Source organism: Euleptes europaea, chromosome 2 (genome assembly GCF_029931775.1).
Source record: "Euleptes europaea isolate rEulEur1 chromosome 2, rEulEur1.hap1, whole genome shotgun sequence".
Lineage (NCBI taxonomy): Eukaryota > Metazoa > Chordata > Lepidosauria > Squamata > Sphaerodactylidae > Euleptes > Euleptes europaea.
This window is the reverse complement of record NC_079313.1, coordinates 5044558-5069126: the sequence shown is the minus strand read 5'-3', so window position 1 is coordinate 5069126 and position 24569 is coordinate 5044558. Positions and strand designations below refer to the sequence as shown.

Here is a 24569-nt window from a genome sequence, read left to right as displayed (position 1 = left end):
TAGGCAGATCTCATGAGAGGGAGGGCACCTTGGCCATCTTCTGGGCCAGGAGTAGGGGGTCACTGAGGATATGGGGGGGGGAGGAAGTTGTGAGTTTCCTGCATTGTGCAGGGGGTTGAGCTAGATGACCCTGGTGGTCCCTTCCAACTCTATGATTCTAAGATAACTCCCCCCCCTCCACTTAAGATGCAGAGAGGCGGCTCTGGGTGCGCGGCTCACCAGCCTCGGCGCTCTCTCCTGAGCAAGTTTCTAGCTCTCAAGGTGGGAGTGATACTAGGTGCTTGCAACAGGGTTGCCAACCTCCAGGTGGTGGCTGGAGATCTCCTGCTAATAAAACCGACCTCCAGCCGATAAGAGATCAGTTCCCCTGGAGAAATTGACCACTTTGGAGGGTGGACACTGTGGCATTGAAATCCCTCCCCTCCCCAAACCCCGAACTTCTCAGGCTCCGCCCCAAAAATCTCCACGTATTCTCCAACCTGGAGCTGGCAACCCTAGCTTGCAAGCACACCGGGTGGGGGGACTTTGATGCAGCCCACCCTTTAGATTTGTGAAAGACAAGACCAGCGGTTTGGCAGGCAGAGGTTTGCATGGGGCAGGGTTAGGCTTAACAATCCTGGGGAGAGTCACACAAGTGGAACTTCTGCCTGGCTGCCGTTACAAAGTGAAAACTGCTTCCAGAGTTGTGGAGCAGGCCGGATTGAAACCGGCTGTTCGGTGTTTCTGGGGTGCCCCGATGCGCAAGGCAATCCTAATCCCACACCTGCCAAACTCTGCCAGGATCGGGGTGGGGAATGTTGTGAGCAAGCCCTGGCCCCCAGGGATAAAGGTGTGTGTGCGTGGGGTGGGGGGGAAGCACAATAAATATTTGCCCAGCCAGGTAGGGTCTGACATTGCAGGGTGGAGTCTTTGCAAAATACATTTAAAAGAGGGGCCAAAGAGCACAGAGGCAGCTGGAAATTGTCTGTGGCCACCAAGCTGGTTTGGGGTTTTATTTTATTTTTTGCCTCTTTACTCCCCACCCCAGAGAAGACTCTACAAGGACAGACTGTGTTGCATAGTGGTTAGACCCCAATCTGAGAAGTGTTAAAAAGTTTCCACTGTCACGAAAGCAGCCACGTGGCCGTGGGTCCGGCAGGGTCTCTCTTTCTCTCTCTCTCTCTCTGCCTGAACAACCTCGCAGGGCTCTTGTGTGGATTAAGGAGAGGGGATCTGCTGACCTCTTTGAAGGGAAGGCCGGGGTGGGGAAATATATATATAAACAGAATCCAAAAACGTGGGGATAAGATTTTAAACCTAGGCTCGAGATCTGTTATTACGAAGCAGAGCAAATTTCTAGTCCTCGTGATTGCAAAGAAAGGCTCAGTGCCGGGGGGGGGGGGTCCGTCCCGGGCACTCAGTAAACCCGAGCGCCTCCCGGGCATGTGCAAAGGGTGTTCCCCGCCACCGTTCTGGAGCTTGGCCTGCTGCGGCTTGCAGCGCAGCGCTCGAGTCACGTCGGCTTCTTGCTCAACCGCAGCTGACGAAACCTCTCGTTTCCTCGCCACGCCGTCTCATGCCCCTTCCCTTCCCCCCCTGCAGAAACGCCAACCCAAAAACAAAACTCTACCCTGCCGTCCCCCCACCACCACCCAAGAGTCGCCTCTCCCCCGCGCCGCGCTTGCGGGAATCTTTCTCCTGCCTCTCCCCCGTTGAGTCTCAGAAAGGCCCCGAGGTTTCTGAGAAACCCGTGGGAACAGCGGCTCCAGAGCGGCGGCCCGAGAGGCCACCGTGCGTGCCGGAGGGGAGGCCGCGGGAGGAAGAGGTGGGCGGCAGGTTTCGGACACCGTCTCGGTCTTTGCAAGAAGAGGCGAGGAAACGGTCTCTTTGCACGAGACCGAGATCCGGCGTTCAGAACCCGACGGCGGATCGAGCTCGAGCGGAGTCAGAACCGCAGCCCAGCCATCGAAGGCGTCAGGAGCGCCTCTGAGTATACACAGAGTGCATTGCCCCACAGTATGGGGTACGCAGGCTTCCCCCCCCCCCGCCCGCAAATCAAAACAAGATTCCTGCATCTACAACTGCGCTATTTATTACGACGGTTCGGACTCGCCTTCCTCTTTGCGGCCCGAGACGGACAACGGCTTGTTCCACTAAAAACAAAACCAACAACAAAAACAAAATCTAGGCATTAGGAAGAATTCCCTAATGGTTAGAGCGGTTCCTCGGTGGAACGGGCTTCCTCGGGAGGTGGTGGGCTCTCCTTCCCTGGAGGCTCTTAAGCAGAGGCTAGATGGCCATCTGTCAGCAATGCTGATTCCATGACCTTAAGCAGATGATGAGAGGGGGGGCACCTTGGCCGTCTTCTGGGCATGGAGTAGGGGTCACTGGGGTTTAGGGGGGGAGGTAGTTGTGAATTTCCTGCACTGTGCAGGGGGTTGGTCTAGATGACCCTGGTGGTCCCTTCCAACTCTATGATTCTAAGAGGGACTGTTAAAAATAATTCCACTGGAAAAGAAATCCTCTGTCTGCAGCTTGCATTCATTCCCCCCACCCCCAAAACTGAGGCAGAGACCTGCACTATTTAATCCTGTCTCCCTATAAAGCAGCGTCCTCATTAAATCAGAGCAGGGCAAATGACAACACCAGGCTTGTGCACTTCACCTGCAGAACTCACTGCCGCAAGACGCCGCCACACTGGCAACCTCTGACTTAAAATGGCTTTACGACCCCAGGTGCATTAGGAATCATTAGGAGAGGAAGTACGAATTCCCACAGCACTTGGGCACAGAACCTCCATGGACCCCAGCAGTCTACCTCCGTCAGATGCCAGGGAGGCACTGCGGGAATAAAAGGCCAGCCCAGTGTATCCTTGCCCCGTTTCCTGGAAGCATCTGGCCAGCTTATTTTGATTGATTCACTTAGTTTATACCCCGCCTCTCTCCATTTTATCCTCACAACAACCCTGCGAGGTAGGCGAGACCAAGAGCAGTCCCGAAGTCACCCAGCGAGCTTCCACGGCAGAATGAGGATTCGAACCTGACCCTAGCCTGACACATTACGCACTCTGCCATGCCGGTTCTCTTATGCCAAGTTGCCCGTGGCGCCACCAACCCGTGGACCGGTGGCCACGGGGAGGGGGGGGATGCAGGATCTCCAAGGCCGCTTTCCCCCCATCCCCATGCTCGGCCGAGCCAGTCACGACTCTCTCTCTCCGGACCAGCCACAAAGGGGACTCTCCGCGGCTCGGCTTCCCTCCCCAGTCACGATTCCCGCCCGGACTCCCTGCGCACGGCGCCCGCCCCCGCCAGCTCAACAAAAGACCGCTGGGCGACAACTGGCGAGCGATAAAAAACACAAGAGGGTATTTGGGGAGAGGGGACGGAGAAAAGACGGCAGCTGGGACAGGCGCTCCCCCCCCCCCCCCGCGCAAAACCATCTTTGGTGTGCGTGGCTTGCGCGTCTCCCCCTACCCCGGTCCCCCTTTTCTTCCGGGGCTGAATGGAAGGCGCTTCTTTGTTCTCTTCCAGCACAGCTGCCACACAGACATTTGCATTACCATATGCAAAAAAAAATTAAAAAAATGGGGGGGGGGAAGCATTTGCCGGATTAGAAAAGGTGCGGCTCGCCCCCTCCCCGACCCCTTTGCTGTTTCGGTGATGCTCGCACCCACCACCCTCTCGAAAGGTTTTATTTGTGGTGGGGGTGGGAGAATGCCAGGTTGGCCCTCCCTCAGGGATGCTAACCGAGAGCGTGGCCTCTTGCAATCCCCTACCGCAGCCCCAGGCAAAGCTCTCCCAATGGTTACAGCGATGGCCCACCCCGCAGGGCTGTTGTGAAGCGACCCAAGCGAGAAGCCCCCCTGCGCGGGTCGGCGCCAACACAGCGAGAAACCCCCCCTGTGCGGATCAGCGCCAACACAAAACCGCCGCGACGACAGCCCGCGTTTTGAGACCAGCAAATGTCTCAGAGAGCAATTTCAGAAAACAAAGGTGCCTTTGAGCGTGCGCAGAGAGCCGCCTCCTTACAAAGCGCAGAACCTGTCTAGGGTATTTCCAACCCGCCCCTTCCTCCAAGAAGCTCAGGGCGGCGCAGCGTCTCCCCTTTACCCTCCCTACAACCCTGTGAGGTAGGTTAGGGCTGAGTGCCAGTGACCGGCCCACGGTCACCCAGCCAGCTTCCCCGGCCGAGCGGGGACTCGAACCCGGTCCCGGTCCCAGAGCTTTGGCTACCGCGCCACACGTTCGGAGGTTTCCCCTCGTTCCGAAGCCTCTGCCGTTGCCTCTAACCACTCAACCTCCTGCCCCTTCCCCGGGAAGAGCTTGGCGTCTCCGCGATCTGCCCTCCCCCTCCATCCCTCCTTTCCCCTCCCTCGGATGGATCCTTTGACGTCAGAGGCCGTTTGGGAGCCTGCCAGAGACGTCCCTGGGTGGGGCGGGCAGGCTGACTCACTCCTGCCCTGGGCCTCCTTCCCTGACCCCCGCGCCGTCATTATCGGAGGCCAGGCCGGGCACCCACGCGCGCCACCTTAATGCCACCAGCTCCCAGCGGCGCTAAAAATAAAACACTTCCTTTGCAGCTTCGATTTTCTTTTTTAAAAAAATAGGAAGGTGGGAAGAAATGCTTCACCCCCCCTAACGCATCTGCCAGGAGCTCCAGGCAGGCTCCGCAAGGTCGGCGCTGGGGACAGCCAGCCCGCACCCCAACCCGGGGGAAAAGGCCCCGCTATGGCCCCGGATTTCCCAACGTGCCCGCTGCTCCAAACACTCGAGCCAGAACAAGCATAAGGCCACCCAGACATTTAAAAAGGGGCAGACAGACCTCCTGAAATCGCAGCCTGCAAATGCTGACCCCCGCCACGTCCCCTTCAAGACCGGTTGCCGTTCCCGGGCACTCTGCACGCGACCCGAGACCCCAGCTCTGCTTGGGAGGGTTCCCAGCCCAGACCACCCGATGAAAAACATTCAGAGCTCCAATTGAATCCTGGCCCGTAAACATGAACTTTTCTTCTTCAAGATGGGGTTGCCAACCCTGGGTGGAGAAATTCCTGGAGGTTTGGGGGTGGAGCCTGGGGAGGGTGGCGTTTGGGGGAGGGACAATGCCGTCGCACCCCCCCCCTCCAGAGCAGCCATTTTCTCCTGGGGAACAAATCTCTGTCGTCTGGAAATCAGCCGTAACTCTGGGAGATCTCCAGGCCCCGCCAGGAGTTTGGCAACCCCGCCTCGAGATGAAAGAGCGCGCGGAACAGCCGTGCCTAGAACCCTAGCCCCACTCAGCCACGGAGCACAGCTTCTGAGTGCCAAACAATGGAGACGGCGCATGCTCAGAGGCACTAGCGTGCATGTCCAAAAGCCGAGGGGTCCGGCGTCAGCCAACAAACTGGGGAGCTGGACACCCCACACCCATTTGAAGCAGAACTGCTTGTTTGCCCAACAACGGATCAGGATCAGAGGAGCAGCCCTATTATATTAGGGGCTGTGGAACGCAGGCAAGATAAATGCTGCTGCAGCGGTCTTGTTTGTGGGCTTCCTGTGTGGACAGACTGCTGGACTTGATGGGCCTGGGTCTGACCCAGCAGGGCTTTTGAACACATGATCACATGAAGCTGCCTTATACTGAATCAGACCCTTGTCCATCAAACTCAATATTGTCTACTCAGACCGGCAGCGGCTCTCCAGGGTCTCAGGCAGAGGTCTTTCACATCACCTATTTGCCTAGTCCCTTGAACTGGAGATGATGGGGATTGAACCCGGGCCCTTCTGCATGCCAAGAAGACTCTACCACTGAGCCACGGCCCCTCCCCATGGCTCTCCAGGGTCTCAGGCGGAGGTCTTTCACATCACCTACTTGCCTGGTCCCTTGAACTGGAGATGCCGGGGATTGAACCTGGGACCTTCTGCTTACCAAGCAGAGGCTCTACCACTGAGCCAAGGCCTCTCCCCTTTTCTTATGGAGGACGGGGCTATCCATGGCTACTAGTCAAAATGGATACTAGTCATGATGCATCCCTATTATCTCCAAGATCAGAGGAGCAGGCCTATTATTTTAAGTGCTGTGGAGCACAGGCAAGATAACGCTGCTGCAGCCGTCTTGTTTGGGGGCTTCTTGGAGGCCCCTGGTTGGCCACTGTGTGAACAGACAGCTGGACTTGATGGGCCTGGGTCTGATCCAGCAGGGCTTCTCTTATGTTCTTATGATGCATACCTATTCTCTCCAGGAGGAGCATGCCTGCTACAGAGGAGCATGCCTACTACATTAGGTGATCTGGAACAGAGGCAGGATAATGCTGCTGCAGTCGTCTTGCTTGTGGGCTTCCTAGAGGCACCTGGTTGGCCACTGTGTGAACAGACAGCTGGACTTGATGGGCCTGGGTCTGATCCAGCAGGGCTTTCCTTATGTTCTCATGATTTAAAGCCCCAGCCCTTGGTTAAGATGAGCGGGAGGGGGGGGGAGTTGCATGTTTACCAACGACAGCAAGCAGCTTCCAGATCTCACCCTTGGGAGTGGAATGGGTGGGAAGGGAAGAAATACTTTCTTGGGAACTGTATCACCTCCAGCGACAGAGAGAGAGAGACAGCGCCAACTGTCTGAGAACAGTTCTTTTGCTTGGATCCAGACAGGTTTCTTTCCCCCCTTCCAGGAGACATTTTTTTGGGGGGTGGGTGGGGAAGAGAAGAATATAATTGATCGCCTCTGAACTCAGCTCAAGTGTATCCTATTCCCAGAAACCAGGCATGAGTCAGGGTACACTGAATTCCCTTTGCGCACAAAGTACGTTCGACAGAGCTTGGCCCGAGGTAACCCTTCCCCGTTCTCCGCTGCCAGTGGGTGGCATCTCTGCCACAGCAGGGGGCACGTACCCCGTGCCCGCTGGGGAAGGCTGCCTAGGCGGAGAGCGTCGGCTAAGGGATATGCAGCGAGGGAGGGGAGGGGGAGAGCTGGTTTCCCTCTTCAGCCACCCTCCAAGGTCATCCGGGGCCACCAGATAGTACACCCTTGAAATGCACCAGGGGAGATCTGGCCGTTAAAGCAAGGAACGCATGATGGGGGCGAGGAGAGACAAGCAGTACCCCCCCCCCCCCCGCCCAGCATTTTGATAAGATACTGCTGGGAGACTTCGTTCCACCCAGAGCCAAGGAGCAAAAACACACACAACAGAGAATCGCTGGACGTTCCTTTTTCCTGACCTTGGGAAACCAGGCCGGCCATTTGCTCCGAACCCCCCCACTCCTATTCCACAAGGGTTCACGCATGCTGGAGGATGAGGTGGCAGAACAGGGGGTTGCCACTTCAGAGTACAAATAAATTTGTGCACAGTATGGAGAGAGTGGACAGGGAAAAGCTTTTCTCCCTCTCTCATAATACCCGAACGCGGGGCCGTCTGCTGAAGCTGGAGGGCGAGAGGTTCAAAACTGATCAGAGGAAGTATTTCTTCACACAACGCAGAGTTAAATTGTGGAACTCCCTGCCCCAGGATGTGGGGATGGCTGCCAACTTGGAAGGCTTGAAGAGGGGAGTGGACATGTTCATGGAGGAGAGGAGTATTCATGGCTACTAGTAAAAATGGATGCTAGTCATGATGCATAAGTATTCTCCCCAGGATCATATGAGCATGCCTATTATATTAGGTGCTGTGCAACACAGGCAGGATGGTGCTGCTGCAGTCGTCTTGTTTGGGGGCTTCCTAGAGGCACCTGGTTGGCCACCGTGTGAACAGACTGCTGTGTGAATGGACTTTGGTCTGATCCAGAACGCCTTTCTTATGTCATTAAATGGGGGGTGGGGACCCAGCTTTGTGCAAACAGAAACATCCTCCAAAGAGAAAACTAAGCACTGCAGGGAGAGAGGCATCGCTCCCTTGCTATGCTGGCTTTCTTTTGCAGGGATTTTTTGGGGGGAAATGAGGCGGACCATTCCACAACGGGCTCCTTCAAGCTGGAGGCTGAAGTGGGATCGTCCACGCTGGGCGGACCAGGCTTAAGAAACAGGATGTCGGGCATTCGACAACGTCTCAGCCTACCTCACAGCGTTGTTGTGAGGACAGAATGCAGGAGAGGAGAGTGACGCTTTGTGTCCCCATCGGGAAGAAAGGTGAGGTGTACATGAAGTAAACCTTGGGGATTAAGTCACCCTTGGTTATTTCCACTTTAGGATATCGGGGAAGATCCTTCCCCTGCCCCACACCCCAATTGGCTCTAGTCCCAATCCAAGCCCATTTTTGCCCCCCCCCCCAGAGGTTTAGCGGGGACGACGCCGACGTGCAATTTGGATCCACCCTGCCTGACCCGACAAAACGTCCCCCTCCTTCTAGGGTTGCCAACCTCCAGGTCAGATCTGGAGACCTCTCAGTGTTACAACTGATGTCTGGGCGACGGAGACCAGTTCCCCTGGAGGAAACGGCTGCTTGGGAAGGTGACCTCAAGGGCATCCCGCTCCCCCGAGGCCCCTGCCCAAACCTTGCCGTTCCCCAGGCGCCACCCCCAAAGTCTCCAGGAACTTCCAAACCCAGAGCTGGCAAACCCCTAAGCGAGGCTCTTCGAAACCACTCATCTTCGCCCAACGCCAGAAAAAGAAAACAACCCCCACGCATATCCAAGCGGAAGCCAGAGGAAGGCAACCTTTGCCTGATGCAAGCAACCACAAGCACGAAGGAGGGGTGTGGCACCTCTCGCCTCCCCCCTGGAAAATCTCCCCCCCCCAGCAACCGGCAGCGCCTTTCCCGTTTCGGCCAAGCCAACTGGCATGCGCGGGGAAAGAAGGGGAGAGGAGCAAAAGCAGCATCTGCGTCCCCCTCCTGCGAGGGGGGGCTCCCCCGCCCCACCCGGGATACCCTGTAGGGTCGCCCCCCCTATAACATATTCCAAAGCGGTCAGGCGCCCACATTTCTAAAGGGGAGATTCTACTTTGGGGCCCTGACCTTTTTATTCTCCAGCCAGCCAGCCCGCCTGCTCTTTTACCGACAAGCTCTCCCTGCCCCAGACGCAAGCAAGGGGGGGGCACATGCTTTGCGTTCTCCCCCCCCACACACACACACACAAACAAGCTGCAGCAAATGTCGAAGAAGTCCTGGAAGGAATGCTCAGGCCGACAACCGGAGCCACATAATCAAAGCCAGCCTCCCCGCAGACAGATGGCTGGCTGGCGCTGGGCGCGATCCCCCCCCTTCCCCAGGGCCCCCTGCCATCAATAGGCTAGCCCCCACCCTTCCCTTTCTGCAGCCACCAATCCCGCCCCCCACCCCGCTGCAGAGGAGAGAGCCCAAAATTAAGACCCCCCCCTACGCTTCTCTTGTAGATGCAAAGAAGCAGTCTCTAAGCCCCCACCCCAATTCCAATCTCCCCCTCCCGAGGCTCGGTGGCTCCCTCCCTGACATACAAAGACCTTCCCCACCCCCTCCTCCTCCTCCCGGGCAAGCAATGAGGCAGCAGGAATTTTAAGCAGAGCCGTGCCCTCCTGCCCCCCACCCCGCCCCCAGGATTCCCAGCATCCCACGTGGGGTTGCCACACCCCCTTGGCGTCTCTCATTTCCCCCCCCCCCCCACTGCTAACCAGGTGGCCCTATTATGCAGTCACATATAAAAAGATGGGAAATGCGTGCCGGAGAAACTCCAAAAAGGTAGACGAAAGCGAACAGCGACAGGATAAGGGGTAGAATGAAGAAGGGGGGATTTTATACTAGGGTGGCTTTTGAGGATGCTAACAGGAGACCGCGGGGCGGGGGGAGGGATGTTGCAGGAGAGAAGTCCCCCCACCCCACCCCCCAGGTTCATTTCCTCTTCCCCTGCCAAGCACAATCGACTCAACCACCAGGTTATCCTTTTAAGAATCTGGTAGATCTCCACCAAAAGGCCGTTGTGCATTTAAGAACAAGAACGTAATTAAAATCTTAATTGGCACAGATGGAATAGCCATCAAAATAAGGCTGGGTGGGTGGGGGGGGGGGGGGAGACGGCTGCACAAAACCCAAGTGCTTCCAAGCTTTAGAAACAAAAGAAGCCCAAATCTAGCCCCCCCCCCATCCTCATGATAAGGTTGACAGACAGCCGTTTCCCTCCCTCTTGTTTTTAAGGGACCCCCCCTTACCCACCCAATACCAAGAGGCCATCTTTTACAGACGGCCTACAATGGGGGCAGGGGACAGAAACAAAGGAAACAGAGTCCCCAAACACAAAAGCCACACGATGCTGCAGAAAGGGCCGGGGAACAAATCCGGAGTGGAACCAAGTCCACGATCAAGGGCGAGGGTGCCGGAACTGGGTTTCCACCCCAAAAAGGCCCAGCGAGTGTCTTTGTTAGTAGGCAATTGAGGGGAGGGTCTAACGTTTAATGACTGTTAATATAAACGTGAAATACCCTTTCCAAAACATAAATTATCTGCTTTTCTTCTACAGATCGGTCCTATCCACCTGGAGATTTTATTGTTGCAGAGGTCTCTCAAGGGTTCTCGGAGTCCCGTTCAGTTGTCTAATCCCCCCCTCCCCAAATGCCACTTCCTCGCAGATGTGTAAAACCAGAAGCATTTTGGGTTTGGAAAAGCAACTGAGAACCCCTGCAACTGGGGGAAGGATGGGGGAGGAAATGGAAATACTGGGCAAAGACTGTTTTGCTTCGCTTCTCAAAAACATTAGATATGTGTCCATATATAAGGTCCATATTACTACCAAAAAAAAAAACCATACCAAAACCAATAAACCAAGAAAGCAAAACAAATAAACAATAATCTTACACATTATACATTGGGTAAAAATCCGTCCAAAAATCAAGCATTTAAAGGGCCTACTGATTTCAGAGAGGGAGGGGGATATGTACCCTGGTGTTCACCCCCCACTTTTGAAATCAATGGGTCTTATCAGAGATCTAGTCTGGCTGGATCATGCTCAGTGTGTCTATATACAATTTAAAGGGCCCAAATCCCAAAACACTTCCTATTACAAAGATTATAGAACTTTGCCTCCCTCCCCAATGTGTTGGCGATATCACAGCTCAATGGGTGGTTGGAGAATAAACTTTCCCTGCCCCCCAAAAAAGAACAACAGAGGTGCAGATACAAGCGACAAAGAAATAAACCAGGGGGGGAGGGGGGACAGAAGCCCCCTGCATAGAATACCTTGACCTTTCTTGACCTTGATCAAGCACACGCTTTCAAGAGAAGAGCCCTATGGACTAGAAACTTGACATAGCTGCATGTTGCTTTATCTTTGCTTTAAAAAACCCACATATACAGGCTGGCTCTATGATTCAGAGAACCATATTTGACAACTCGTTTACCACCGACCTAATCCTACAACCGCATTTGTTGCATTTGTTCCGCTGTTATTTTTTTCATGCCCCTCTCCTTCGCCCCGGACTGCGAGACAAAGCAAGATCCTCAGCAAAATCCTCAGAAAGTAACACTGGCGGATGATCTACTGTGTCCCCTCCCCTCTTCAAGATGTGAGCGGTCTTACCTGAGTTTCTGTTAAGCTTTCCAAAGCCTGCATTACGGACTGTTCGGGCCTGGAAGCTTGAGACTGTGAACGAAAGAAGCGGGGAAAGGCACAAAAATTAGGTTTGCTGTTTGCCTAATCGCCTAGGGCAAGTAAAGGATCGTCCCTAGGCGACCAGATAAGGAAGCTTTACAAAAGTCCCACGTTACTAAAACCAGCCAGTGCTTCCTTCTTTGTAACTTGTGGATCTATCTGAGAAGCGAAATAAAATGTAGAAAGAAATGACCAGGGCGAGGACACACACACTGGTTGCCATTTTTGCAGGTGCGTAACATGCCCTGCGGGTTGCTCGCCCTCTTAATGCATGAAGCCAATGCCAACAAACAGTACTCTATTTCAAATGTGTATGAAGCTGCCTTATACTGAATCAGACCCTCGGTCCATCAAAGTCAGTATTGTCTACTCAAGACCGGCAGTGACTCTCCAGGGTCTCAGGCAGGGGTCTTTCACATCACCTACTTGCCCGGTCCCTTTAACTGGAGATGCTGGGGATTGAACCCGGGACCTTCTGCATGCCAAGCAGAGGCTCTACCACTGAGCCACAGCCCCTCCCCTTTCATGGGTTACACAAGTCAGTGGCAATGGTCCATTCACACATGTAGGTTATCAGGTGATAAGAACGTAAGAAGCAGTGCTCCTTGGGGGTCAAGGATAAGACGGGCTCTCCTCCTTTTCTCTCGGAGTTATTTGCTTAGAACAAAAAAAAAGACAGGCTGCGGGGGGGGGGGTGAGTACCTCTTTTAGATCAAGCCCCTCTTTTAGTGAAATAGGCAGAAAAGGGGGGGGGGGGAAACGCCAATTTACCATCAAGCCTGCTTCCACTGTGGGTACCAAAGTCAACTTGCTTCCTTCCACGACCCCCAGATCTTGCAGTTTGCCGGAATTAAGGTGACTGGAGAAGGGAGAAGGAAACAAAATATAGTATGACCTTGAGCGAGGGTGATTCCAAAAAGGGCTTCCTTAATGCAAACGGCATGCAAATTATTTTGGGGAAATACAGCCGTGACATTCCCCATTGCAATAATCTCCCTCCCCCTTTGCTTCCACCCTCCACCTTCTTCCCTGCATTTCCGTGTCTCTCCCCTTTCCGTTCCTTCTGTAAACATATCAAAAGTCTCTCCCTACTGCCCCCCAGACAGAACTGCTGATCTGCAGTCATCTGTCAAGAAAGTCTCTTTGCAAAACCCTCCGACTGGCGAATGAGAAAGCCAGGCAGTCTGAAGGACTTGGAGTTTAAAAAAAAAAGTAATCTGGAAAAAAAATAGTCAGCAGATCTATTGAAATTCGGGGATGGGGGAGGGAAAGAAAGAACGGAGAATGTGTAGGAGGTGGGGGATTTTTAATTTGATTCAAAGGATGGGGGGAGCAGAAATTCAACACCCAATGCAAAAAAAAATACACAATTAGAAACCATGTTTGCTCAACAGCTAAGAGGATAAACCATTTCCTCCATAATTGTCGCGGGGGGGGGATGTGGGGGAGGAAGAGGGGCTATTCCAGGTTTTATCGGATAAAAAGGGGAACCCTCTTTGCATCTTAAGGATCCTATTCTCTAACAAAGATGGGGGGATTTGTTTAAACAAAGGGAGAGGCCCACCTAGGTGAAATACCCCCCACCCAGACCTATTAATGCCTCTGTTGCAGTAAGATTTTTTTTCTCCTCCCCCACCCCCAGCAAAATACAGAAAAGGCAGCCAGGGATTCATTTTGCAGCTTCCTTTGCAAGAGACCCTGTTTCTTATTTTCTTTATTCAAGGTGTTGTGTGCAAAGAGGCCGGTGTGTTTGTGTGTGCATGCGCGCGCACTGGCCCGCTAAACAGATTCCACCTTCAGAACAAAGGACACCTCCAGGAAAGGAGGAAAAGTTCAAGATCAGAAAAAGGGGGTTTGAAATCCATAACAGATTTCCTATGATCCACCACCAAGATCTGGAAAAAGGATAATCCCCCCCCAATCCCCCCTATTTCCTCCAAGAGGGTCGTGATAGATTTCCTACTCTGGGGAGGAACGATCAATAAGTAGCAATAATAGAGGCATGTCCACCCCCCCAAGGCAAAATAGTTTCATAAATGCTCCCAGGCTGATATCTTGAGCAACGGCCTTGGCCTGGAGTTCTGCTCTTTGCAAAGGTTTTTGGTTGAAAAAGAACTTTTTCCACATCTAGAGAATAAGCTAGGGGAGAGGAATGGGGGGGGGCAGTGCCATCCAGGGACATCAGAGCAAGAGGTATTTTGGGGTCTGCCAACCGACACGCTTCCAGCCGCACAAACAGACTCTTCACGTCCTTATTTTGTTGCACACCAGCGTGACAAACGAATCCGGTCTCCTTTGCAGATTTAAAAGAAAGAATGCATACACCCACTCGAAGAGGTGACGTGCGTGCAAACATGCAGGGGTCTTTCCTCCCCCCCCCCCAGAAAGCAATCTACGCACAGGTGCAATGCTAAACACACACCAGAGCAACAATGACTTACCAACACGCACATTTGCGAATGATTTAAGGACCAGCGCTGAGAGTGCATTATATATCTATATAGATGTACCGACACAGGCAAATTACAGAGGGAAAACTTTGCTTCTGATGCATGCAAGGTGAAGATTTACCCCGTTTCACAACGGACAGATACAAGACTAGGAGAAGGGAATCACATGCTAATGCATGTTGAGAGAATCTGGTTTATCTCCCCCCCCCCTGCATTTCATCGAGCCCCTCTGAAATCACACCAGGGTCCGAGACAGAGAATCCACGACACCCCTGTCAAAGAACGCGCGCCCGGTCTCCATCCTTACCTTTCTTTGTGCAGGAGAGCCAGCCTTTCCTTGGGCACCTTCAGCCTCTGGGACAGCCTCCTCTTCAGTCCTTCCACCGTCTCTTCCAGGGGGACAGAGAGTTCATACCGGGCCCCGGTGGTCGTGTGGATGTGAACATTCATGGACGGGTCGCTCTGGACGGCTTCGCAGGCTGGGGGCCCCCGGCTGCAAGTCCTGGGGGTGGGTTGGTGGTCCATTCGATTACCTGGGGAGGGGAGGGGGGGCAGAGGGTGGTGGTTAAGAGAGCTCCAGAAAGGCAGCGGGCAAACAAAGAAGGCTCCCGGCTTCCCCTCCGGCGGGACAAGTCCAAGGGCGTTAAGGGAAACACGGTTAAAAAAGAAAAATCCTCCACCGCGCCCGGAGGGTGTGTGTGGAAACGTCTTTGTCTTTCCTCCGCGAGAACTGCACAGAAATGAGACAATTGTGCCTTAAACAGCAAAAAAAATAAAAAAAATAAAACCAATCGATTAAAAATAAAATGCAAAAGGGGATCTGACGTTTAGTTAAATGGGAGATTTGCTCTTTGCAAATAGATCTATTTTTAGTTTCTCCCCCACCTTGGGATCGAACCCGTGGCCTCGCAGCGGCCGCCGCTGCCCGGATCTGGAGTGAAACTAACCAGAGCCGGGAACAGACAGAGAAGGGAGGAGGAAGAGGGCGGGGGGGGAGGAGGAGGGAGAAGTTATAACGTATCAAACGTTCCAAAAGGGGGCGGGGCCCGCCGCCCCCTCCCCATTCATCCTTTTCCTCCCTCTCCCCGCCGCAGCCAATCGCGGCCCTCCGAACGCCCAGACGTGAGCGCCCTGGGCCAATGGGCGGCAGGCCCCGCCGGCTCCCCCCCCCCACGTGGAAGAAAGACCGGATACTTGGAAGGGGCCCACCGACCCCGCCCCCGCCGAATTAGTGGGCGGGGCTTCTCGGGGGCCAGGACGCGGAGCCGCTTCTCCGCCCACGCCCATTTGCAGAGCCAACCCCCGTTATTTCCTCCCCCCTCTTTTTTTTAAAGGGCCATTCATAATATACTTTACAACAAAGAACTTCCTATACAAGGACCCGGCAAAGGGCGTGTGTGGAAAGGCGGTTATAATTTTAGATACAAAAGGCTTTATCTGGAAACAGGGGGGGAGAGGGGAGGGGTGTAATTAAAAAAGCGGCTGGGTAATTTAACCTAAACCAATATTTTTAAATCAGGGGGGCGGAGGGGGGATTGCATTCACGTAGTTGTTTTATTCATAGAAATAAGATGGTTGAAGGCCAGAGTTATTAATTTTTTTTTTGCATTATGCATCAGGGTATTAAAAACGTTGTCCTTGTTATGAGAGTTAACATAAGAAAGGCCCTGCTGGATCAGGCCAAGGCCCATCAAGTCTACCAGTCTGTTCACACAGTGGCCAACCAGGTGCCTCTAGGAAGCCCACAAGCAAGACAGCTGCAGCAGCATTATCCCACCTGCGTTCCACGGCACCTAAAATAATAGGCCTGCTTCTCTGATACTGGAGAGAATAGGGATGCATCATGACTACTAATCCATTTTGACTAGTAGCCATGGATAGCCCTGTCCTCCATAAGAACATAAGGAAAGCCCTGCTGGATCAGACCCAGGCCCATCAAGTCCAGCAGTCTGTTCACACAGTGGCCAACCACGTGCCTCTGGGAAGCCCACAAGCAAGACAACTGCAGCAGCATTATCCCACCTGTGTTCCACAGCACCCAAAATAATAGGCATGCTCCTCTGATACTAGAGAGAACAGGCATACATTGTGACTAGTATCCATTTTGACTAGTAGCCATGGATAGCCGTGTCCTCCATAAGAACAGCCCTGCTGGATCAGACCCAGGCCCGTCAAGTCCAGCAGTCTGTTCACACAGCGGCCAACCAGGTGCCTCTAGGAAGTCCACAAAGAAGATGACTGTAGCAGCACCATCCTGCCTGCGTTCCACAGCACCCAATATAATAGGCCTGCTCCTCTGATCCTGGAGAGAATAGGTCTGCATCATGACTAGTATCCACTTTGACTAGTAACCATGGTATGCATCATACCATGGTATGCATCATACTAGAAGCCATAGGTATGCATCATGACTAGTATCCATTTTACCCCTCTCCTCCATGAACATGTCCACTCCCCTCTTAAAGCCTTCCAAGTTGGCAGCCATCACCACATCCTTGGGCAGGGAGTTCCACAGTTTAACTATGCGTTGTTTGAAGAAACACTTCCTTTTGTCTGTTTTGAATCTCTCACCCTCCAGCTTCAGCAGATGACCCCGTGTTCTAGTATTATGAGAGAGGGAGAAAAGCTTCTCCCTGTCCACTTTCTCCATCCCATGCATAATTTTATAGACCTCTACCATGTCTCCCCTTGGCTGCCTTCTTTCCAAGCTAAACAGCCCTAAGCGTTTTAACCACCCCTCATAAGGCAGTTGCTCTAGCCCCCTGATCATTTTGGTTGCTCTTTTCCACACAGTTCTCTCACTCCTAGCAGCCCTGCCTCCTGGTACATGGTTTAGAGTAAGCTACACTGAACTGAGCAGAGCCTACTCCCACGTAACAGCGCACAGGATCTGGATCACCACCTCAGCCTTGGTTGTGTAAGTGTCACAGTTATTACAGGTGAGGGTAACAAAATGGGGCTAGAAACTTGAAAAATAAATAAAGCCAGAAATCTTATTAAGGACTACCATGACGGGCATTTTACTTAATGCTGTGGCTCAGTGGTAGAGCATCTGCTTGGCATGCAGAGGGTCCCAGGTTCAATCCCCGGCATCTCCAGTTAAAGGGACCAGGCAAGAAGGTGACATGAAAGACCTCTGCCTGAGGCCCTGGAGAGCCGCTGCCGGTCTGAGCAGACAATACTGACTTTGATGGACCAAGGGTCTAGGAGAGGGGCTGTGGCTCAGTGGTAGAGCACCTGCTTGGCATGCAGAAGGTCCCAGGTTCAATCCTCGGCATCTCCAGTTAATGGGACTAGGCAAGTAGGTGATCTGAAAGACCCCTGCCCGAGACCCTGGAGAGCGGCTGCCGGACTGAGTAGACAGTACTGACACTGATGGACCGAGGGTCTGATCCAGTATAAGGCAGCTTCATGTGTTCACTTTGTAGGACAGCTAGACAACCTTAGAGTTTTGAGTGATACATCCGAAAACTTAAAAGCTGACACCTCTACTCTGCCTGCCCCCAAAACCTCTTCCAAATGTTACGGCCCGGCCTGGGAAGAGGCAGATGGGTCATCAAAAACAACTCTGAGCATGTGCAGAATTCATTCTGTGGAACCACTGGATAAACTTCTGTTTCTATGGAGGCCCCAACAGCTTCTCCTTTTATCAAGTAACAATGAATGCCCACACCTGACAGAGCTTATAGACTAATATTAGCTCCCCCTCCAGACTAATAGAAGATACGTCTCAACAGCTTTACAGAATGACACATGGCCAAATTTAGGCGAGGCAGGACAAGTTAGGAGCCACAATTATTCAAATATAAAGGGTCTGGGAGCCACACGCCATTTCCCCCACCCTGAAATGAAAATCGTGACATCTAGTGCAAGAGTTCTATTTTGCAATGCATGGAAGCAGACAAACCAACATGCCACAGAACATGTACAGAGTGCCCTGGGCCTCTCTCCACTGTGAATTAGCACAGGGACTCAGGAGAGGAGGCTTCCACGCCAGAACGTGCGAGCCTAGGCAGGCCCAGAAATTAATCGCCTCAAAATATAAAGAGTTATTTGCATTAGAGTCCCAGAAATGAAACACTGGCTGTACTGCCAAAGCAGCTGGTAAAAGAAAAGAAAAATAAGAAAAAGAAAAAGAAGAAAAAAAAAAGAGTTGGTTTTTATATGCCGACTTTCTCTACCACTTAAGGAAGAATCAAACCAGCTTGCAATCACCTTCCCTTCCCCTTCCAGGTGAACTGGACATCCACAGACAAGGAAGGGGTCTCTACCTATTCAGGAAGTTCCCCAGGTATGCCGAGAAAACAGGACTTTCTAAATTAATTAAAAGAAAATGGACTAGTATTTTTAAAAAAGGCCTGTTGAAGACAGGGCATGTTCCAGGGGCACAAACCACGGGGAGCCTGCTAAAAGAAAACCAGGAGGGTGTGTGTGTGGTCATCCTCTGACAACTTAGGAGAATCCTGGAGGGGAAATTTTGGGGGGTGAGGAGTGAGATTTCCAAATTGTGCCCCCCCCCACAATTCCTCATGCCCCCCTGGCTAGTTTTTATTAACAGGAATAGTGTAGGAGGAAGCATATCTGCAAACCGCAGAGCTACACTGGACTCTTCATCACCCTGAAGCCCAATGTCACTCTTAACTTATTCTAGCATGGTTTTAACTGTTGCTCACAGTAGATTTTACTTAGCAGATGTTTCGCTCCATTGGCTTGAAGCCTGAGCAGGAAGCTCACTCCCCCCTTCTCTCTGTCCCCCCCCCATCTGTCAAAGTGCCACACTGTAGGATCAAAAGAGGACAGGACGACTGACCCGCTAACTTCTGACTTCTCACAAACCAGAGCAGAACACTGTGTAGGTAAAGAGCAAACAGCCCCAGGTGTCTCAAGGCAGTAAGCCAAGCTAGGCACTACAGATACATTCTGAAAAGCAGGGCCTGTCTGGAGAGGATCCCTCCCTACGTTGATCCCGTCTCTCAGCTGGAACAGTGCGTGGGGGTGGGGAGGATCCTAGCTGTGTGTGAACCTCTGCAGGAAATCAGGGTGCTGCAGCGGTCAGAGTGCCAGAGCAGGAGCTGGGAGATCCGAGTTCAAATCCCCACTCTCCCATAACGCTCACTGGGTGAGATCTTAAGTCTGTTGTGCTGAGCAGACCTCGCAAGGTAGTCGTGAGGCTAAAACAGGGAAGGGGAAACCATGGTGCTCCTCAGAAGAAGAGGGCTTAAAATGTACTGAACAGATAAAAGCACATCATGAGACAAAGGACATTTTAAAAAATCTACGGGCGGGAGAAATCCTTACGGCTACTCGAAAGTGTGCATCTTAGCCCAGGGGAACCTCTGGAGCCAGCAAGGGGGGGGGGTCTGAATTAAATTTCCACTGGAAAGAATGCAGGGCTGCAGAGCCTGACGTATCCCCCCCTTAATGACTCTCAAAAGCAGGCTAAAGTATTCTGACACCCCTTCTGCCCATCCTACATGTAGCCGTCTGTAGCCGTCCAGTGTCTGAGGGTGGAAGAATGCAGTGTAAATACGCTCAGAGGCAAACCGAGGGTGGGCGGAGGGCCTCGGCGGCCAAAGGCATCCTCCAGAGGAGGAATTACTCTGGTTCATAAATAGGACGGAGGCTTTAAAGGCCTGGAGGATAAGCCAGTGAAGGATCTAGGAAAATTCCAAGCATCCCTTTCCTAGGCCGGAGTGATCCGAGGTCACCGCCAGAAATCTCTTTTGGAGGAAACGACCTGGCAACGTGGATCGTTGCATTATGGAGCAACAGTTTCAGGTTTTGTTTTTTAAAGCCACACTGATGTAGCAGGACATAGTTTCAGGTTCTCTCCCTCTCCCATAATACTAGAACGCGGGGTCATCTGCTGAAGCTGGAGGGGGAGAGATTGAAAACTGATAAAAGGACGTATTTCTTCACACAACGCATAGTTAAATGGTGGAACGCCCTGCCCCAGGATGTGGGGATGGCTGCCAGCTTGGAAGGCTTTAAGAGGGGACATGTTCATGGAGGAGAGGGCTATCCATGGCTACTAGTAAAAATGGATACTAGTCATGATGCATCCCTATTATCTCCAGGATCAGAGGAGCATGCCTATTATTTTAAGTGCTGTGGAACCCAGGCAGGATGGTGCTGCTGCAGTCATCTTGTTTGGGGGCTTCCTAAAGGCACATGATTGGCCACTGTGTGAACAGACTGCTGGACTCGATGGGCCTGGGTCTGATCCAGCAGGGCTTTTCTTATGTTCTTATTTTTTTCTTCGAGGTTGCAATAAGATTGGAATGCATTTTTCCCTTCCCCCAACCGGTCCCCCTCCAGAAGGGTATTAAGGAACTGTGCAGAGAATCAGATGGCCTGGCCCTGTTGCATACAGCCACTGAGTTATTAGCTGATTTTTACAACAACATAATTTTATATATTATGATTGGCAACACTGAATTTATTTGGGGGGGGGGGAGAAGACGAGAGAGGGAGAGAGAGAGATTCTCCAGTCTAGAATGAGTCAGCAGAGCAAGGGCGCCACCTGCTGGCTACGACTAAAATATCAACATTAAGGAACAATAGGGTGCCGGAGAGGTAGGCGGAATTGTTTGGGTGGCAGCATCAGTATAAAGGGTGCTTTAGAGAGCCTCATTAGCAAATCATATATATATATATATATATATATATGTCCCATCAGCGAAGGAGCGTACGATTTCAAATGAGCTCTTGACCAGGGCACAGAATAACTGTGCCGATTACGGCAAGAATTATTCTTCTTTTGGTGATCTGCGGCTGAGGGCGGAAAACCAAGAAGGGGGTGGAGATCTTTTCGACTGGAGCGTCTTCCGATATTGTAGGAACAGGCAAAAAATTGCATTGGAAAGGACGCTTCTTCAGGCAAAATGGAAAGAGGGTCCCCCCCACACTATAAACAAGACCACATTTTGAAACACAAACTGGTATACAGCACCAATCTGAGCTATCATGGAAGAATTATTATTCTGAGCTCAGAATTATTATTCTGAGCTATCGTGGAAGAATTCTGTGGGTCTGAAACATCGGCATGAATTAAAAGATGAACTTGCCAAATCAAAACTGGGTTTTTTTGGAAAGTGAAGCTTCATACCCCATAAAGCCTCTGTTTGCTTAACCCCCTCCAATGTACCAATGGCAAATTCCTTTGGGTATGTACACTCCATGGCGGGGAGGGAAAAATATGAATGAACAAGCCCTTGGTCTACGGCACTTCCCCGGAACCATGCTTAGGAACCAAAAAACCACGGCTGAGCTTTCAGGGCCACCTCAAAGGCAAGATCTGCTCCAATTGGAAGGACTTCTCCAGACACGCCAAAGACTGCCAGGTCAAGGAGAAGGTCGCGAGTCCCTGAACTATTTTAGGCCGCAGAACGGTTGGGCGAAACCCACAGGGCCTTTCCAACCACGTGTCCCCTCGGGGAGAGGTTTTTAGAAGCCAGGTTGCCCCCTTTCCTCCCCTCCCCTCACTCCTGTGCCTTTAACAACATCCAGACCCCTAGAAATGCTCCCAGGGCTGAACACCTGGTCCACGGGCCACAGTCCACACAATGCTTCCCCAGTTGCGCTTCCCCGGTTGTTTGTTCTGGCCAGGTTGCTGTTGACAAGGCGGGGAGGAGGGTACTTGATGGGAAAGGAAAAGGTGATAGAGCAACCCTCCCTGTATTTAGCTTTCAAAATCAGAAGGGAAAGCTCCCCCCACCCATTTAGGAACCCTCTAGCGCACATGCACGCCAATACGGGGTCAGCACTTTGCTAATAATCGCAAGCAAGAGCCCGGAGATCGCCATAAATCAGGGTCGACTCTCTCTGGCCAAAGAGCAGAGCAACCTCCAAAGCACCCAGCGGGTCTCTGCGCAAAAAAGGGGCATCTGTGCACACTTCCAGCCACACATCTTTTTGTAGCCTGGATTCTCAGCCCCGAATACCGCTGGGGGCTGCTCTGGGAAGGACACCCTTTAGAAAAAAAAAAAGGTCTTTCCTAACACAAAGGGCCCCGGACCATCATATCCGGGCAGCACAAAAGCCATATTCAGGGTGTTGGGGCGGCGAATCCTGCCTTGCCCCGGAAAGTCCCATTTTAATTTTTTTCATTTTTGTCTTTCTTGACCGACACCCTGCTTTTCTCCCCAAAGCAGCGTACGCCATTCACCTCTCCTCCATTTTATCCTCCCCGTAGCCCTGCGAAGTAGGTTCGGCTGAGGGGCGTGGGTGACCGGCCCAAGGTCACCCAGCAGGCTTCCACAGCAGAGCGGGGATTCGAACCCGGGTCCCCAGATCCTAGCCCCCCCACACTCCAACCACTGCACCCCACAAAGCAAGGCGGCTTTTTTTTTTAAATAGCACATTCCCTGGATTACCCACTCCTCCTGACATTTCCTTTCCTCCAGAAGAGGCAGACAATTCTCTGATCTGAATACTTCCCTCCACACCTCCATAGCCTTCGGATTGCTCACAGGGCTATCCCAAAGTCCGGCCTTCCGCCTCAAGAAGGTGATTCGAGGAGGAGGAATGTCAAAAATCTCTCTTTGGGACGGGGGGGGGAGGCTCCTTGACCCAAACAAGAAAGCGGGCGAGGATGTGGGGAACCAGCCCCAGCCAAACACAGGCCGGATCCAGTTTCCCTGGGACACAGGAGAAGAGGTGACCATGGGATCGCAGTGGGTCCCTTTGTACCAAAGAAAAGCAAGGCACAGCCAAGATCCCTGGAGGTCCCCAGTGGGTCCCTTTGTACCGAAGAAAAGCAAGACGCAGCCAAGATCCCTGGAGGTCCCCACGCTTTCCCACCGGGACTCACCCCCTCCTAGGGTTCAAGCTGGCTAGTGGATTTAAAAAAAAACAGCTTCTGAGTGCGTACAGAGTACATTTCTATGAAACAAAGAGAGCATCCATGCTTCTGGGGGGGGGGGGTCCGGGTCCGAAGGAAGGGCCTGAGCCCCGGCACCTCTCTTGAGACAAACCCCCACACAGTGTTGGCGTCCTGTAGCCGAGCTTGGCCTCCCCGAAACCTGGCAGGCAGCAGATGAATGGAGGAGGCAGTGGATTCTCTCACAAAGGGTGGGGAGGGGGTGGGAGGCGGAGGGGGAGCAGACCCCGTCTGCCTACGTGGGCAGAATGCGCGGCAGGGTGTGGGTGGGAGGGGGGTGGGTGTCGCCGCCCCAGCCTCCGACAGGGAGTGCAGCCATAACCCAGCAGCCCGGGTTGGATTCGAACTCGCTCTCGGAACCAGCCTCTTCTTACAGAGAAGCCGCCTCCACATTAAAAAATAAAAGCAAAATAAAAACGAGCCCAGGGTGCTGAAATACAATCAACTGCATGTCTTTGTTTCTTTCTTATGTTCAGACTGGTGAGAAATTCTGCCCCCCACCCTTGTAAAGGGTCTGGTCCTCATGGGGTGGGTTGGGGGGGAGAAGGAGGAAGACCCCCCCCACTGAAAAATAAAGATTCGGGGCTCCCTTTACACCACCCAAGAAGGCAGAAAGGCGTTCCTCCTACGCTCAGAAGCATGCCAACCACGTTAGTAGGGGATGATCTGGGTAGGATCGGGACCCCCCTCCCCACCCCAAATTGTGGCTGAGCCAGGATTTTCCCCTACCGGATCGCCAATAATTCTTCTGTCTCTACTCCAAAGTAACTTGAGTCTGGCTAAGGAAGATCTGGTTTTACTGGGGGTCTGATTTTACTGGGGGGGAGAGAGGCTTTTACTGGGGGAGGTCCGGGGGGGTTTCACTAAATGAGCCTTTGCTGACCCCCCACCCCCTACCCCTTTCCCGGGAACTGGGTTCTGCCCCCTTTCTGGGACTCCCTTAGCGATGGTGTTTTCCCACGGGGTGTCCCTTTCTTTCTTCGAAGGGGGCAAGAGAGAGAGGAATCGTGGGCTGGAAAGCCTGGGCAGGCTTCCTCGGGAGTAAGCGCCCCTCGACTCGGCGACCCGCGCCGAGTTCGCGCGTCCATTCCCAACCCACCCCCAGCTTAGGAACGGGGGCTCCGACGGCAATCCCGGGAGTCCGCCCCGGGGACTTACTCCCGAGTAGACCCCTCCGGGAAGTCGGCTCGGGCCCTTCCCCGGCTGCGATCCCCTCGGGTCCCCCCCCCAAAAAGAGGGGGCGATCCAGACGGACGCCCCGCGAAAGCGCGCAGGGAAGGCGAGTCCTTAAGCCGCCGGAGGAAAGATCTGGCTTTACTGGGGGGAGTCTGGTTTTACTGGGGGGGGGGATATAGGCTTTTACTGGGGGGGGTCCCTCCCACCCCTCTCCCGCCCCAGGCCGCTCCTCCTCGAGAGGAGACCCCCCCCTTCCAGGGAACCCCCGAGCGCCCCGCCGTCTCCCCCCGACAGGCGACTCACCGCCTCGGCCGGGCTCCGATCCGCCTCGGGAAACGCGCAGGGACCCCCGACGCCGCCTCCTCCCGGGTAAAGGGCTCCGAAGCCCCCCAGGGATAAATCCTCCCGGCGACGGCGCTGCCCTCCCGGGCCCCGACGGCGGCAGACGGCGCGGCGGCTCTCGGCCGGCTGGCGAGGCGCGCAAAAGTTTTGATCCGCCTGGCCCGCAGGGAGGCAGGAGCGGGGCCGGCCGGCGGGGTGGGGCTGGGGACGGCCGGCCCGGCA

At 53.3% G+C, this 24569-nt stretch overlaps 1 protein-coding gene across 2 annotated transcripts in view; it reads right to left on the bottom strand.

Moving 5' to 3' along the window:
* MIDN (midnolin) overlaps positions 1–24332 on the bottom strand; it is a 38467-nt gene extending 14135 nt beyond the window's left edge. Inside the window, exons 1-4 of one of the 2 annotated variants that reach the window (XM_056845580.1) lie at positions 24309–24332; positions 14256–14481; positions 12270–12357; positions 11427–11489 (exon numbers count right to left, since the gene is read on the bottom strand). In XM_056845580.1, the coding sequence (XP_056701558.1) occupies positions 11427–11489; positions 12270–12357; positions 14256–14473 (369 nt within the window). In that variant the 5' untranslated portion in view covers positions 14474–14481; positions 24309–24332. Of the gene's footprint in view, positions 1–11426; positions 11490–12269; positions 12358–14255; positions 14482–14833; positions 14869–24308 lie in introns of those variants that run through there. The other variant, XM_056845581.1, reaches the window with a different exon arrangement.
* Between the last annotated feature and the right edge of the window lie 237 nt (positions 24333–24569).